This window comes from Monodelphis domestica, chromosome 1, assembly GCF_027887165.1.
Source record: "Monodelphis domestica isolate mMonDom1 chromosome 1, mMonDom1.pri, whole genome shotgun sequence".
Classification (NCBI taxonomy): Eukaryota; Metazoa; Chordata; class Mammalia; order Didelphimorphia; family Didelphidae; genus Monodelphis; species Monodelphis domestica.
The window spans coordinates 155,750,855-155,764,643 of NC_077227.1; the positions used below are offsets into that span (position 1 = coordinate 155,750,855).

A 13,789-nucleotide genomic window follows, 5' to 3' on the forward strand; every position below is an offset into this window, starting at 1 on the left:
TGTTAGGATTTCTTTGTCCAGCTCCTTGCCCTGGGACCCGAGCACTCCCCCTCCCCAGGAGCGGATTAGTACAGTCATAATACACATGGACAGCTCCCCATTCAGCCCCTGAAGTGGTGAAATTTACTCTATTATCCATCCCCCCCCACCCCAGTTACCAATTACTGGGCTGCTACAATGTGGCACAGTCTCCCTCATGAATACCTCCCCCTCCCCCATCTTTTCCCCTTTCTCAGGGTTGGTGGTGGCCCTCGGTCACCCTTTCTTCCCTCTCCCCTTCAGGAGCTCCACAATTCAGCCAGTGGGGCTGGGGAGAGCGAATCCTGGTGGAGGCGGGGGTGGGAGGCAACCAGGGACTGGGAAGCTGGGGCTAGACACTGAGGGGGCTGGCGAGGATTCCGAGCGAGCGGGGCTGAGAAGGAAGGATGAGAGTCCCACAGGGTGGGCAGAGACTGAAATATAGTGGCGAGGGTGAGGGAGCAAGGCCGAAGAACAAGAGGGAGGGGCTGAGAGGAAAGCCCCGCCCTTCTTAGGCCCCCAATAGCCCCAGCACAGACTGAGCTCCCGCTATCAGACACTGTCCCTTAGAGGTAGGCACGCCAGGGGGTGGGGCCAAGGCTGGCTCGAGGACCTTTGGTCCCGGGGCCAGAGGATCCAATGGCCAGCCCGGCCAGCCACCTTCCATCTTACAGGATCAGGTTACTGACCCTCCACCCAGAAAGAGCTCGGAGCTCACAGAGAACAAATGAGATCTCAGTCTCCAAGTAATTGGGTAAAACCAGGCACTCCGGGGTTTCGGGGATGGCGCTGGGAGAATGGGGCTCACCAAGGCGGCTCCAGGACACGATGGGGCGGGGGTTGCCTGTGGCAACACACTCCAACACAGCAGTCTGGTGCACAGTCAGGGTCAGGTTCTCAGGCCCCACGAGGATTGTCGGCTCCTTGTAGGCACCGGAGCCGGAGCCTGGGAAGGGGAAAACACCACCATGTCCGTCCTGAATGAGCTAAGAGCCACAGAGGGCGTCACACCATCCGTGGACCCCATTCTGACAACTCTGCATGCCCAGGCAACACAGGAAGGGGTGAAACAAAGCTCTCCAGATGGGAACATGGGGAGGGACAGGGCTCTGCAGTCTAGAACTCGGGGAAAATTGAGCCACCAACCATGGAAAGCCTATCTCTGAATGAACTCTCCAATCTTCCTCCCCTTGGAAAAAAGATCTCAGCTCAGGCAGCTGAATGATGGAGAAGATATTTAGGTTGGGTAATCATCCCCCTACCCAAAACCCCTGACTCCCCAGGTCCTAGGGGCTACGATGAATTTAGGGAAACCTAGAGCATTCCAAGAATACTGTGAAGGTTTGGTGCGTCCAGGATGACCCAAAGCTTGGTTCCAAAGTCACCTCAATCTATCTATTCCTCTTTAAAAAAAATAATACTTATTTCCCATCTGAGTAACAATCCTAGGAAATGTCAGAGGCCAGATTTGAACCTGGGACCTCCAGACTACAGACGTGGCACTCTATCCATTGAGCTACCTAGATGTCCCAGTCTATCTGTTTCTATAGTCCTAGATTCTTAAAGCACTTTCCACTTTGCACAACAATCCCATATTGTAGCTGCTATTATTATTCCCATTGTACAGATGAGGAAAGTTAAACCAGGATAACACAGTAAGTACCTGAGGCAGGATTTGAAGTCAAATCTTCCTGACTCCAAGTCAAATACTCTATTCAATCCACTTTAGACACCCCAATTTTAGTGAGTTGCCTTAAAGACTATCATTGTAGTAGCACCCTGCTGGGTCTAGCTAAAGTAGAAACTCTGAGAATAGGGAAGATTCGGGGATGTCCCCTAGCAAGTAGGACAACACTGTTGATAAGCAGGGGCTCACTTCATGCCTTTAACTAAAAGCAATGGTTATCAAAACTTTGGATCCTCTTTCACATTTTAAAAAATCATTGAGGACCCTTTTGTTTCTCTGAGTTATATGTATCAATATTAACTGCATTAGAAATGAAAATGACTTAGTATTATTATGAAGATAGTTTTGACCTTGAGGACCCCTGAAAGTGTCTTCGGGACCACCAGGAGTCCCCAGACCACATTTTGAGAACCACTGAATTAGAAGATAGTGGCAGCAAATGAATTCATGAATGAGGAAGGAAGGAGTAGTCAATATGAGGGTCATCTCAGCAGAGAAGCTGGGGATGACCACATCCACGTTGTCAGCAAGATTACTGGATTGGATGTTTTTGCTTAATTATTTTTCTTTGTTTTAAGGGAAGATTCAATTGGTGGGTGGAAGCAGTTTGGTGTATTTTTTTTAATGACTGTGATGTAAAAAAGGTCCCCATAAGATTAAAAAAACACACAAAAAAAACCCAAGATGTTAATTAGAGCTGTAGCTATTAAAATTCTAATAATCATCATAATTAATAGGAGGGTAGTTGGTGAGATGGGATTAGGGTAATTATCCAGGGGCGATGGGAATCATTGATGAGGGCAAGGGGAAGTAATTAGTCGGAGAGAAGAGGAGGGGCAGGTGGGACTCTCTCACCTGACACGGTGAGGCTGGCTCCCCGGCTGACTCGGACACTGGCGATATTGGAGGCCACGCAGTGAAAGATGCCGCTGTCCTCGGCCCGAAGCCCTGTGATCTGCAGGACACCCTTGGGCAGCAGAGTGTACCTGTCAGAGTCAGGGACAGAGATGCAGTCACAGGAGGAAGTCAACCACAACCACAGCCATAACAGCTGTAGCCCAGATCCAAGACCAGCCACAGCATTTTACAGCTCAAGGAGGTCAAAGAGAGAGGAAAAGACCTCATGTAGGCAAAACATATTTACTGTAGTAACAAAAAACTGGAAAGAAGGTGGCTTCCCATTTATTGGGGAATAGCCAAGCAAGTCATTTTACATGGATGTAATGGAATAGCATTGGCCTAGGGAACTCCCAAGGGAAGAACTTCCCTTTGCCAAAGCAGCCATCCCAATCCCTCCAGGTAGAGTCCGATTGGGACTCTAAGAAATGAAGGGGCTTGGCTAAAGTTCCACGATTAGTAAGTAACAGAATCAGGATATAAACCTCTTTCTCCTAACTACAAATTCAGCACTCATTCCAGTACACTCCATTACCTCTTACATTTTCTTTCTCTTTCTTTTTTAAACCCTTACTTTCTATTTCAATAACAAATCTAAGACAGAAGGGCAAGGATTAGTCAAATGGGGTCGGGACTTGTCCAGGGTCACAGAGTTAGAAATTGTCTTGGGCCCCATTTGAATACAGGTCTTCCTCACTCCAAGCCTGGGACTCTATCCAATGTGCTACCTAACTATTCTACCTTTATTTATTTATTATTTATTTGTTTATTAGTAGTATGGGAAGATGAACCCTTGGGAAGTAACAGTGATATGTTGTTTTAAACCCTTACCTTCTGTCTTAGAATCAATACTGTGTTTTGGTTCCAAGGCAGAAGAGCTGTAAGGACTAGGCAATAGGGGCTAAGTGACTTGCCCAGGGTCATACAATTGGGAAGTGTCTGAGGCCAGATTTTAATCTAGGGCCTCCCATCTCTAAGCCTGACTCTCAATCCACTGAGCTACCCAGTTGCCCACTAACAGTGATATTTTAAAAAGACATCAACAAAACATTTTATTTTATTTTTTAAATTTTTTAAAATATTTTCCCATGGTTACAGGATTCATTTTCTCTCCCTTCCCACTTCTGGAGTTGCCAAGCAATTCCAGTGCAGCCAAACATTTTAAAGAAGAAATCTCTAGCTAAAAGGATCCATAGATATTTAGTCTACCTATTCCCCATGTTATAAAGAAACTGCATCCCATACAAATAAGCGGTCCCCTAGTTAACAGCAGAGCCAGGACTGGAAGCCAGTTTTCCTAGCTCGATGGATGCTGATTTCATGACAACTCAATCTTGTACACAGTAACATTTACAAATATACTCTTGCACAGAGGGCTACAGGGTCACCTCAAAGCACAAACATCAGCTCACAGAGCTATTCTCACAGTCATTAATGTCTCCCACAGCTGCAGATGACCACCATCCATTTGGACCTTCATGAGTCTCTTTCCACACGGGGCTGCTCACTCACCTGTCATTCCTCGTGTCAATGGGGATATGGGATATGGTTCTTCTCCCACAAGATGAGGGGCTTGGGCAGCCCGTGGATCTGGCACTGGAACCTGGCCACTCCACCCTCCTCACCCACCGTGGCCTGTGGGTGCACATGAAAGTCCGACATGGCTGGCAAGAGAGAAGAGGAGAAAGGAGAGAAGTTGGGATCAGGAAGGACATCAAGAATTTGACTCAGAGAGGGCTGTGGGAAGAGCTCTGGGGTGACATCCCTCCAGATACCACATCATTCATTCCTAGTTGCATTTTAAAGTATTTGAAAAGAAAAAAGAAAGGGGGGGGGGAATGACAAAAAAAAGGAATATTGCAAAACTACACAAAGAATAAGAATGTCCCCAAAGAAGAGATCAGAGAAGATATTTTCCTCACTCTTTTGCAGAGGTGGGAGATCCATGGATATGAAGTACTATATGTATTTTCAGATTATGTGTGTGTGTGTGTGTATTGATTGACTTCTATTGATTTTTCTCTCTTCTTTCTTTTTCTTAGAAATCTTTTGCTATATATGATAGATCTCTTGGAAAGAAAGAAGGAAGGCTTTTACAAGAAGGAAACTTAAGGGATATAAAAACAAAAGACATCGAATAGCCTGTCAATTATATGTATTGTTGGCTCTCCAGCTAGAATGTAAGGTCCGTGAGGACAGGCCTGTTTCATTCTTGTCTTTGTATCCCTGGTGACTGTTCAGTGCCTGGCCTATAGTAGTCAATTAATAAATGTTTGTGGGTTGATCAGTTGGTTGGCTGGTTGGACAACTCCCACCATCCTTGTATCTGTATTGAGATTTCCTACCTCTGAATCTTGGGGTGTGGGTTTCCACACCTTCATTTCAATTCAATCTCCTCCCAATTCCAGTTACATTTATGCCTTGAAATACTATCAGTCCCTACACCGTGGCACAAGAATGTAATGGACTTCCCTACTAGCAGCAATGCCCAGGACAATCCAGAGAAACTTATGAGAAAGAACACTATCCACATCCAGAGGAAGAACTGTGGGAGCAGATACAGAAGAAAAACATGATCAATCACATGGTTTGATGGGGATAGGATTGGGAGTGCAGACTCTAAATGATCTCTCTACTGCAAATAGTAATAACATGGAAATAGGTTTTAAACAATGATATATGTAAAACCCAGTGGAATTGCTTGTCAGCTCTGAGAGTGGGGAGGGAAAGAACATGAATCATGTAACCATGAAAAAATATTCTTAATTAATTAAATAAAAATTTAAAAAATGAAAAATGAAAAAAAAGAAAAATACTATCAGTCCTTCATGCCCAAACAGCACCACCTCTATGAAGTCTTCCTTCATTCTCACCTCCCCAAAATTGGAAAAAAAGAGATAATAGGATTTGGAACTCAAGGAACCCAGATCCACCCCGAAACCTCTCAACCTATGGTTCCCCAATAGATTTCAGGGGGTCAGTGAATCAGATGGGGGAAAATACATCTTTATCTCAACATAACTTTTCCCTTCTGTACTCTGCATTTTATTTTGTGCATTTAGCATTTGGGGGGAAGGGATCCATAGATTCCAGCAGACTGCCAAAGGGGTCCATGACACAAAAAAATGTTAACAACCTCAAGCTGGTACTCAGAGGAGTGAAGGGACTTAGCCAAGGTCATACAGGTAGTAGTGTAAGGATGTGAACCTCTGTCGTCTGACTCCAACTTCAGCACTCATTCTTATACACCACAATGCCTCTTGCTTTCCTCGAGCCCCTACCGAATAGCAATTCGTGTCTACATCTTCTCTACACTGATCATGGGCAAAAGCCGGAACCCAGATCCTCTTTCTTCCAGCTCAATCTTGTTTCCCTCCAAGTAGGGGTTAAGCCCGTCAGGTCCTGGGAGCATCTCTTCCTCGCTCCCCTTTCTCCAGTCTCCTGTCGTAGCCCCAGTTCTGGACCAGGGGCCTCACCCCAATGAGACCCTTTCTTAGAGCCAGGAAGGAGGACTGGGATTTAATCATCCAAGTGACAGACAAGTGGATGGTAAGGATTCTCAGACCCACCAATCTACATTTCAATGTGTTATAAATATTCAGAACTCTCTCCTCCACCCCCGCCCTGCCACCTTTGGGGGCTCTAAATTAACCCCTTGAACTCTGGGTCTTGGGGAATGTGTAGAGGGATGGCTGACCGGCCCCCAAATGCCCCCCAAAATTCTGATCAATGCTTTAGTCCTTAAAAATTGTGTCCTACCTCGCACAAAGCCTTTGGGAGGCGAGGGGCGGGGGAAGGTGGCCAAGAGGCTGCAGCAGCTTCAGGGTCTCTATTTCATTAATATCCATTTTGCTTCAAGTGCCTAGAGCCCAACTCACCATCTGTCCTCCCAGGCAGTGGGGTGGGGGGGGGCTCCTTTCTGCCTCAGGCACTCCATCAACAGGGACAGTTGTTTCCCCCTCCCCTAAGGTCCCTCTTTCCCCCTCCCCTGTTCCCCTCAGTTAGGAAGAAGAAGGGAAGCCTGGGGAGGTCCAAAGCCTTGGATTGTCTGCTATTAATTCTAGTGCTCACCTCCCAAGGCCACCTGCTCTGCCCTGGCCCCTCACCTGCCCCCTAGCCCTCACCACTGGTCTTTGCTTAGAGCAGAGTCTGCCACAGGATCATAGATTTGGGGTTCACTGAGTCCAATCTCCCATTTTAAAACAAAAACAAAAGCCTCATCTTCTGTCTTAGAATCAATTGGTTCCAAGACAGAAAGGCAAAAAGGCTAGATAATTAAGTGACTTGCCCAGGGTCGCTCAGCTAGGAAGTGTCTGAGGCCAATTTTGAACCCAGAATCTGATTTTCCATCCACTGAGTCACCCAGCTGCCTCCTACTATGATCCACCCATTTTACAGATGAGGAAACAGACACCTAGAGAGTTTAAGTGATTGGTCCAAGGTCACACAGATAGTAAAGAGAAGTAAAGATCTGAACCTTCTATGATATATGATAACTTCTGATCTTAAGTGCCTATACTATGGTCATCCCTGCAGCAACAAAATATATTTTGGAAGATCTCACAATGTGCCAGGAACAGGTTAGGTTCTAGATATCAAGTCAAAAGAAAAAAAAAAGACAATCCCTGCCCTTAAAGAGCTTACATTCTATTAATGATCCCCCTACTAGTCACATTTTTTAAACCCTTATCTTTCATCTTAGAATCACTACTGTGTATTGGTTCTAAGGCAGAAGAGCACTGAGGGCTGAGCAGTAGGAGTTAGTTAAGTGACTTGCCCAGGATCACACAGCTAAGAAGTATCTGAGGTCAAATTTGAACCCAGACAGGACTTCCCTGTCTCCAGATCTGGTTCTCAAACCATTGAGGGACCCAGCTGTCCCTACCATTCAGATGTTGTTCAATATCCAAACGCACTGAAAATCTTTTATACCCATTCCTCTTCTCCCAGGGCCTCCCCAGTGTCTGTGAGCACACACACACACACACACACACACACACACACACACACACACACACATCTCCAGGAGCATTTGTATACAAGTAATCAGCTTTGTGCTGGCAAACAAACATATAACAACCAGCTCTCCACCTCTTTGCTCCAAAATGTATGCTCTGAAGATATTAACACTTTGTCTTGTTTTCTTAAGTTTAAATGGTCAACAAGAGAATCCATCAAGCCCTGCTTAGTAGCATTTGCTCATTTTAGGGGTGGAGAGGTGGTTTGGGGTAGTTCTAGCATACTCCTGTAGTGTCTATGGATGTGTGGATGTATATACACCTGTTCATATATATTAATTATTTTTACTTTTTATATTACTTTTTATATATTTTATTTATATTCATGTATATATTTGTGCCTATTCCTATATAATTTGTATATAATTTATTATGTTATATATTACATATTCATTTAATTTATTATTTATTTTATTATTATTGATTCTTTTATTATCTATCTATTTATTATTATGTGTGTGTCTATATAGATATATGTATGTAGAGATTCATGAGATGTAGAGCTGAGAAAAGCCTTAAAGGTCAATTAATCCAACTCCCCCATTTTACTGAACAGGAAACTGAGGTCTAAAGTAATTTGCCTAAGGCCACACACAGGCAACAAGTGAAAAAATGGGATTCAAAACCAAATCCCATTGACTCAAAACTGAGTGCTTTTCCTGCTAGACAAAGTTTTTATGCATGAGAAGTTAGTGTCCCCTAGTGGGAAAAAAAACCAACAACAAAAACTGGATCTGGTCTTAAAAGATCTGGGTTCAGGTCTTATCTGTCCCTCCCACCAGCTCTATAACACTGACCAAATCACTTTACCTCTCTGTGCCTCAGTTTTTCCTTCTGAAAAATGGGGATAATAATAATCACACTCCTCTAATGGGTTTTGTGTACCCTTAGGACAGCCAATTTGGGATTCAGGGCATGATGACCAAGTCTGGCCCCAGGGAAATCAGGGCTCCAGCTAGGTATCTCCTCCTCTACACCAAGTCCTTCAGTCAGTAGGAGGAGTTAAGAGAAGGAAAATATTCATTCAACTAGCCAAATTAGATTGTCCTTGGCCCCAAAGAAGAGATATAAGAAAGCCCTTCAGTCCTTCCCTCTCTACTCCTTTGTCCAAAGTGGAGGAATCTGTAGGTATCCACATTGCACATAATGCCAGTTTTTTCCATGTATTGATCAGTTTTTCTAAAATCTTGTTCTTTTTAAAAAATATCCTTTGTTATAAGGGAAATAGTTCTCTGGGAAGGAACTGATAGGGACACAGGAAAATCTTGGCACTATAAAAACAAAAGGTATTAATAAAATATATTCTTAAAAAGATGAAACTAGATTTCATACACACACCTACTTTTACCATAATCTTAAGTGATTTCCTGTTCATCTACCCAGATCATCTCCTACCTCTGTCTCAACATTTACCATTTTGGAAGCACAAGATGGCACCAGGAGGATGCTAAAGCGAATGCTATCCAGCCATTGGATGTGTCTCCCCCTTACAAAAATGGATCTCTGCTGCTTCTAATTCTCTTTGCTCGGCACAGAATCTGACCCCCGCCCCCCCATTTACTTTCTGTGATTGGGGCATGGTCTATAACTAAGGTGGAGGGCTGAGAAGCCTGGGCTCCACAAGCCCTTTCCTTCAGCATGTCATCAAAGCATACATGCAGACAGCCTAGAAGGCTTTGGCTTCAGACACTGTATAGGAGGATTGGCTAGGCACATGGCATTGGGAAAAGAAGAGAAAATTAGGAGCTTTCCCACTGAATTCCAGCTCGAAGCAGCAGTGGAAGCCTTCCTGGGCGTCCCAAGACTGGGCCTCCATCCCCAAACCCCAACCTCTACAACAAAGGATCCTCCTCTTCTGTATCATAGATTTGTGCTTCAGAATAACGTTTTTGAGCAAATGAAAAAAAAAACACTCAGTTTCTATCAGAGTTTAGTGAAAAAGAAATATGTCATTTTTTTCCCATCCAAGTGAACAGACTCCCTGAAATCTATCCATGGACCCCTGACCCCGGGTTAAGAACACTGCTCTGGAGAAACAGTGAAACTTCCTAGCTCCCACCTCCCTCAGAGTGAGGACCAGATGTGGCCCCAGGGCCCTGCTTCACCCAGGGAGCTGGGAGGGAGGGGGTGCAGCATGGACCCAGGGGGGCTGGGGGAGGGGGGAAGAGCCCTTTCTCCCCTCCATACTCCAGCTGGCGAGGAGCCTGTGCTGCCTCTACCCCAGGGACCCTGGGGAAAAACTAATGCAGTTGCCTCCTCATTAAAGGGCTTAATCCTTTTGTGTTTCCCTCCTCCTCCTCCCTAGAGACTTACCAGCTAAAGGCAAAGCTGAATTGTTACCTAAGGGAAAGGGTTGGTGGAAGGATAAGGCTGAAGGGAAGTGGATTTGGTCTTGGGGAGCCTTGGAGATGGAGCAAATGTAGCCCCAACTAGCACGGATGCCCTTAAAGATCCCCCCCACCCCATAGCCTCCCCCACTCCTTCTGCTGTAAGTCTTAGAGAAACGGAATTCTGGGACCATAGAATGTTAGAACTGGAAGGGATTTTAGAAATGGTCAAATCCGATGTCTCAGTCGGAGGTAAAATGACCTGTCCAGAGTCACAAGACCACATAGTGTCTGAAACCCTGAAACAGGGCTTCCCATTCCAATGGAGCCTCTCAAGGATAGGTATCAGTTTGCTGTTCTTTGTCTCCTCAGAATTTAATCAATGCTTGTTGATTGATTAATGTCCCAAAATTCCTTGAATTGCCCCCAGATATATTTGTGTGTGTATATATATATGTGCTTATGCTTATATATAAAATGTTTAAGTGAATACATGCTTATTTATGCATATATTATATATAGCATTATAATCTGTGATATATAATATTTAATCATAATATATAAAGAAAATAGATAGTTTTTGTTTTTTACTAATTACATGTAGCGATAAAAATAATTAATCAATAAGCTAATTACATGTAATAAATGTCCACAGAAGTTTTCAGAAAATATATTTTTCAAGTAAGGCTTTTGTCTCCCCCTCTCCCAACTTATTCATGTCAATAGGGGCAGAGGTTGGACAGTAGGTCATTTCATGGGGCTCGAGGATTGCTGATGAATGAATTCTATTTACTGAGGGCACCTCACAGTCTTAGCGGGCTGCCCAGGGCACTGAGAGATTACCTAATTTGCTCAGGGTCACACAGCTGCCAGGTAGCAGAGACAAGATTTGAACTGTGATTCCCCTAGCTCCAAGTTTAAATTTTTTTTAATCTGCTACATCATGCTGTCTTTTTCTTAGATTCACTTCAATGTCCTGAAAAATACCATGCTCCACCAGAGAGCAATATAAATTTGGGGTGGTGACCACCATGACATTTTGGGCATGCAATGCATATTCAGCCATGCAAAGAAAGCTTCCTCCCAGAAGTCCTCGCAGCTTGAACCAACACCAGTCCTCCAAGGTGATGTAATTCAGCATGGGGTGGGAATTCAGAGAAGTGGAAGCAATGTGTCTGAAGCCATCACCAACCCCTCCCCCAATTCACCCTAGTTCCAGCTAACAAGAGAGGTGTTTATTAGTGCACAGCTCTGCAGGTGATGTGTGGGCTCCAGAGACTAGGTTCCATCTGCCTAGGGAAATGGTTCTTCTTCCTACCCATGAGCACAACCTGTAGGGAAACTGACTGACCATTCTCTGTTCCACTGTATAGGGTTGGTGAATGAGGAAATTACTCTGGGCTACTTATCTGCAAAATAAAAAAAGGAAATCCCTTCCAGCTCTAAATCTATGCTCCTTGACTCTCCTTCTAACCTCCTCATTTAATTTTACATATATATGTATGTATATATAGCTTACATGTTTTTATAGATAGGATATATATATATATATATCCTATATATATATATCAGTGATGGTGAACCTTTTAGAAACTAAGTGCCTAAATTGCAACCCTCATGCTGCATGTGAGCCACTCCCTTACCCCAGACAGGGGAGGGAGGAAGTACACCCACTGGACTGCTGGGTAGAGGGGCAGGTCATGTGAAAAATGTTCTCAGGCATGGTGGAGGGGGGAAGCAGTCCCCTCCAACACACATGCCATAGGTTTGCCAACATATATATATATATATATATATATATATATTTATATCTTATTATATTATATATTGCTACACATAATAATTTAGAACTATATTATATCATACATATGATATATTTGTAATGTTATATATAATTTATACCTAATAATATGTAATGATTATTTATGAAACTGTAACTGATTCTTTTTTGGGGATGGTAATTGATACAATTTTTTACTGGTATTTTTGTTTCCTTTTTCTACCCCCATGAACTTTCCCTTATAACAAAGATGTAAAAGGAAAGGGGGAAAAAAGCCATTCCTAACTAAATATCAGTCAAATCTGACTGTATATGCCATGTTCAACACCCATCACCCCCACTCTCTACAAAGAAGGGAGAGAGAGAGGTACATTTTCTCATCTCTGTACCTTTATTTCATGAAGACAGAAGCTCAGTGACACTAGGGAGATATTCCCACTGGACTACATGGTGACTCAAGGTCTGAAAGCTGGATTTTACACCCCAGAAGCAAACAGCACTTTGAAAAGACAGAAAAAGCTCACCTTCTTCCCAATTTGGTGCCCAGTTGTTCAGGAGCTTCTGGGTTCCATACGCTGGGCCAAAACAGATTAGTTCACAGGCTAATGGTCAGCCACCTTTAGGGGCACATAACTCACTTCCCCAACACATACACACACACACACATCCCTTGGGGAACCTATTCACAGAAATATATCCCATCATTAGGGGCACACAACTCACTTCCCACACACACACATACCACATGCATCCCTTGGGGAACCTTTTCACAGAAATACAGCCCATCATTAGGGGCACACAACCAACTTCCCCAACACACACACACACACACACACACACACACACACAAACACACACACACCCCTTAGGGAACCTATTCACAGAAATACAACCCATTATTAGGGATACACAGTCCACTTCCCAACACGCACACACATACACACATCCTTTATTAAGGAACCTATTCATAGAACAGCCCTTCTTCATCTGCCCTCTTTTCTTTTGAAGTCAATCAGTGTCTGAAAGAAGAAAGTAGCCAGAGGATCTGGATTCAAATATTGCCTCTTAGCTTAAACATGCCATTTCACTTCTGTGGCCCTCAGTGTCTTCATTTGTAAAATGAAGGAGTTGGACTAAATGGCCTCTGAGGTCCCTTTCAGCTAGCTGGGTGATCCAAAGACACGGGACTGGGATAATGGGAAGTTTTCCTGAATCCTGCCTCCAGAACTGAATGACTGAGGATGGACGTTCCTCGATGAAGTGTATGGATCAGAAAAACTGGCAGGATGGAGGCTCTCAGGGAGGAGGAAGAATGAAAAATTTACCCGCAATAAGTCTAGGGATAAAACTTCCCCACATTCTTCCCTACTCCTCTGGCAACTGGGCTCTAAACTTCATGGCAGGGATCAGGGGAGGGAGGAGGGGAGGGGGCCAACTTTAGAGGGAGGCAATCCAAAGAAGGAGGAAGGAAGCAAAAATGGTAGGGCAGGAAATGACTCCCCAATACCCTCTATAAATCACCCTAGGGGGGGAGGGGGCTCTACTGGGAGGCCAAAGGCAACTAAGAGGAAGGGAGGGCTTTCCCCCTGGGGCCACTGGACTTGGCTTATGTCTTGCCTGGTCCTGATTAGAGAGGATGAGGAAGAGGGGAAGAGGAGATGCTCTAGGAATGGAGGGGCAGGGGAAGAAGCAAGGAGGGGGAGTGGTATAGAACATCCAGTGTTGGTGAAATCAAGCTGCCCAATTAATATTCCGGAATTGGGGCCTCCTGGGGCCAAAGACCTTTTCCGTTGAGGAGAAGATCAGCCACCAAAGTGCCCTGATAATACAGGTTTATTATTATTATCTGGAATTTAGAGCCACATGAGTCAAAAATCAGTACCTCATTCCCCTCCCCCTAATAGCCCCCAGATGTGCTTGAAAGCCCAAATAGAAGATGATGAGCCTGAGACAGACCTTGTCACACAGCCTCCCACCAAAATGGCCTTCCATATTTAAAATATTTTACCCAAATCTCCCTTAGTGGATTCATTTGTAACAGAAAGGCTCGATGCTGACCTAA

The 13,789-nt window shown here is 44.3% G+C and overlaps 1 protein-coding gene and 1 long non-coding RNA gene across 2 annotated transcripts in view; one reads left to right on the plus strand and one right to left on the minus strand.

The window, feature by feature from the left end:
* The window catches only part of IGDCC3 (immunoglobulin superfamily DCC subclass member 3), a 69,650-nt gene that overhangs the window by 13,164 nt on the left and 42,697 nt on the right, over positions 1-13,789 (minus strand). Inside the window, 4 exon segments of the mRNA XM_001375635.4 lie at positions 827-964; positions 2,561-2,691; positions 4,115-4,143; positions 4,145-4,266. Coding sequence (XP_001375672.2) covers positions 827-964; positions 2,561-2,691; positions 4,115-4,143; positions 4,145-4,266 — 420 coding nt within the window.
* On the plus strand, positions 802-5,410 carry LOC103100263 (uncharacterized). Its single transcript, XR_460621.2, has 3 exons — positions 802-1,259; positions 4,050-4,536; positions 4,645-5,410. It is a non-coding gene; the product is annotated as an uncharacterized LOC103100263 (long non-coding RNA).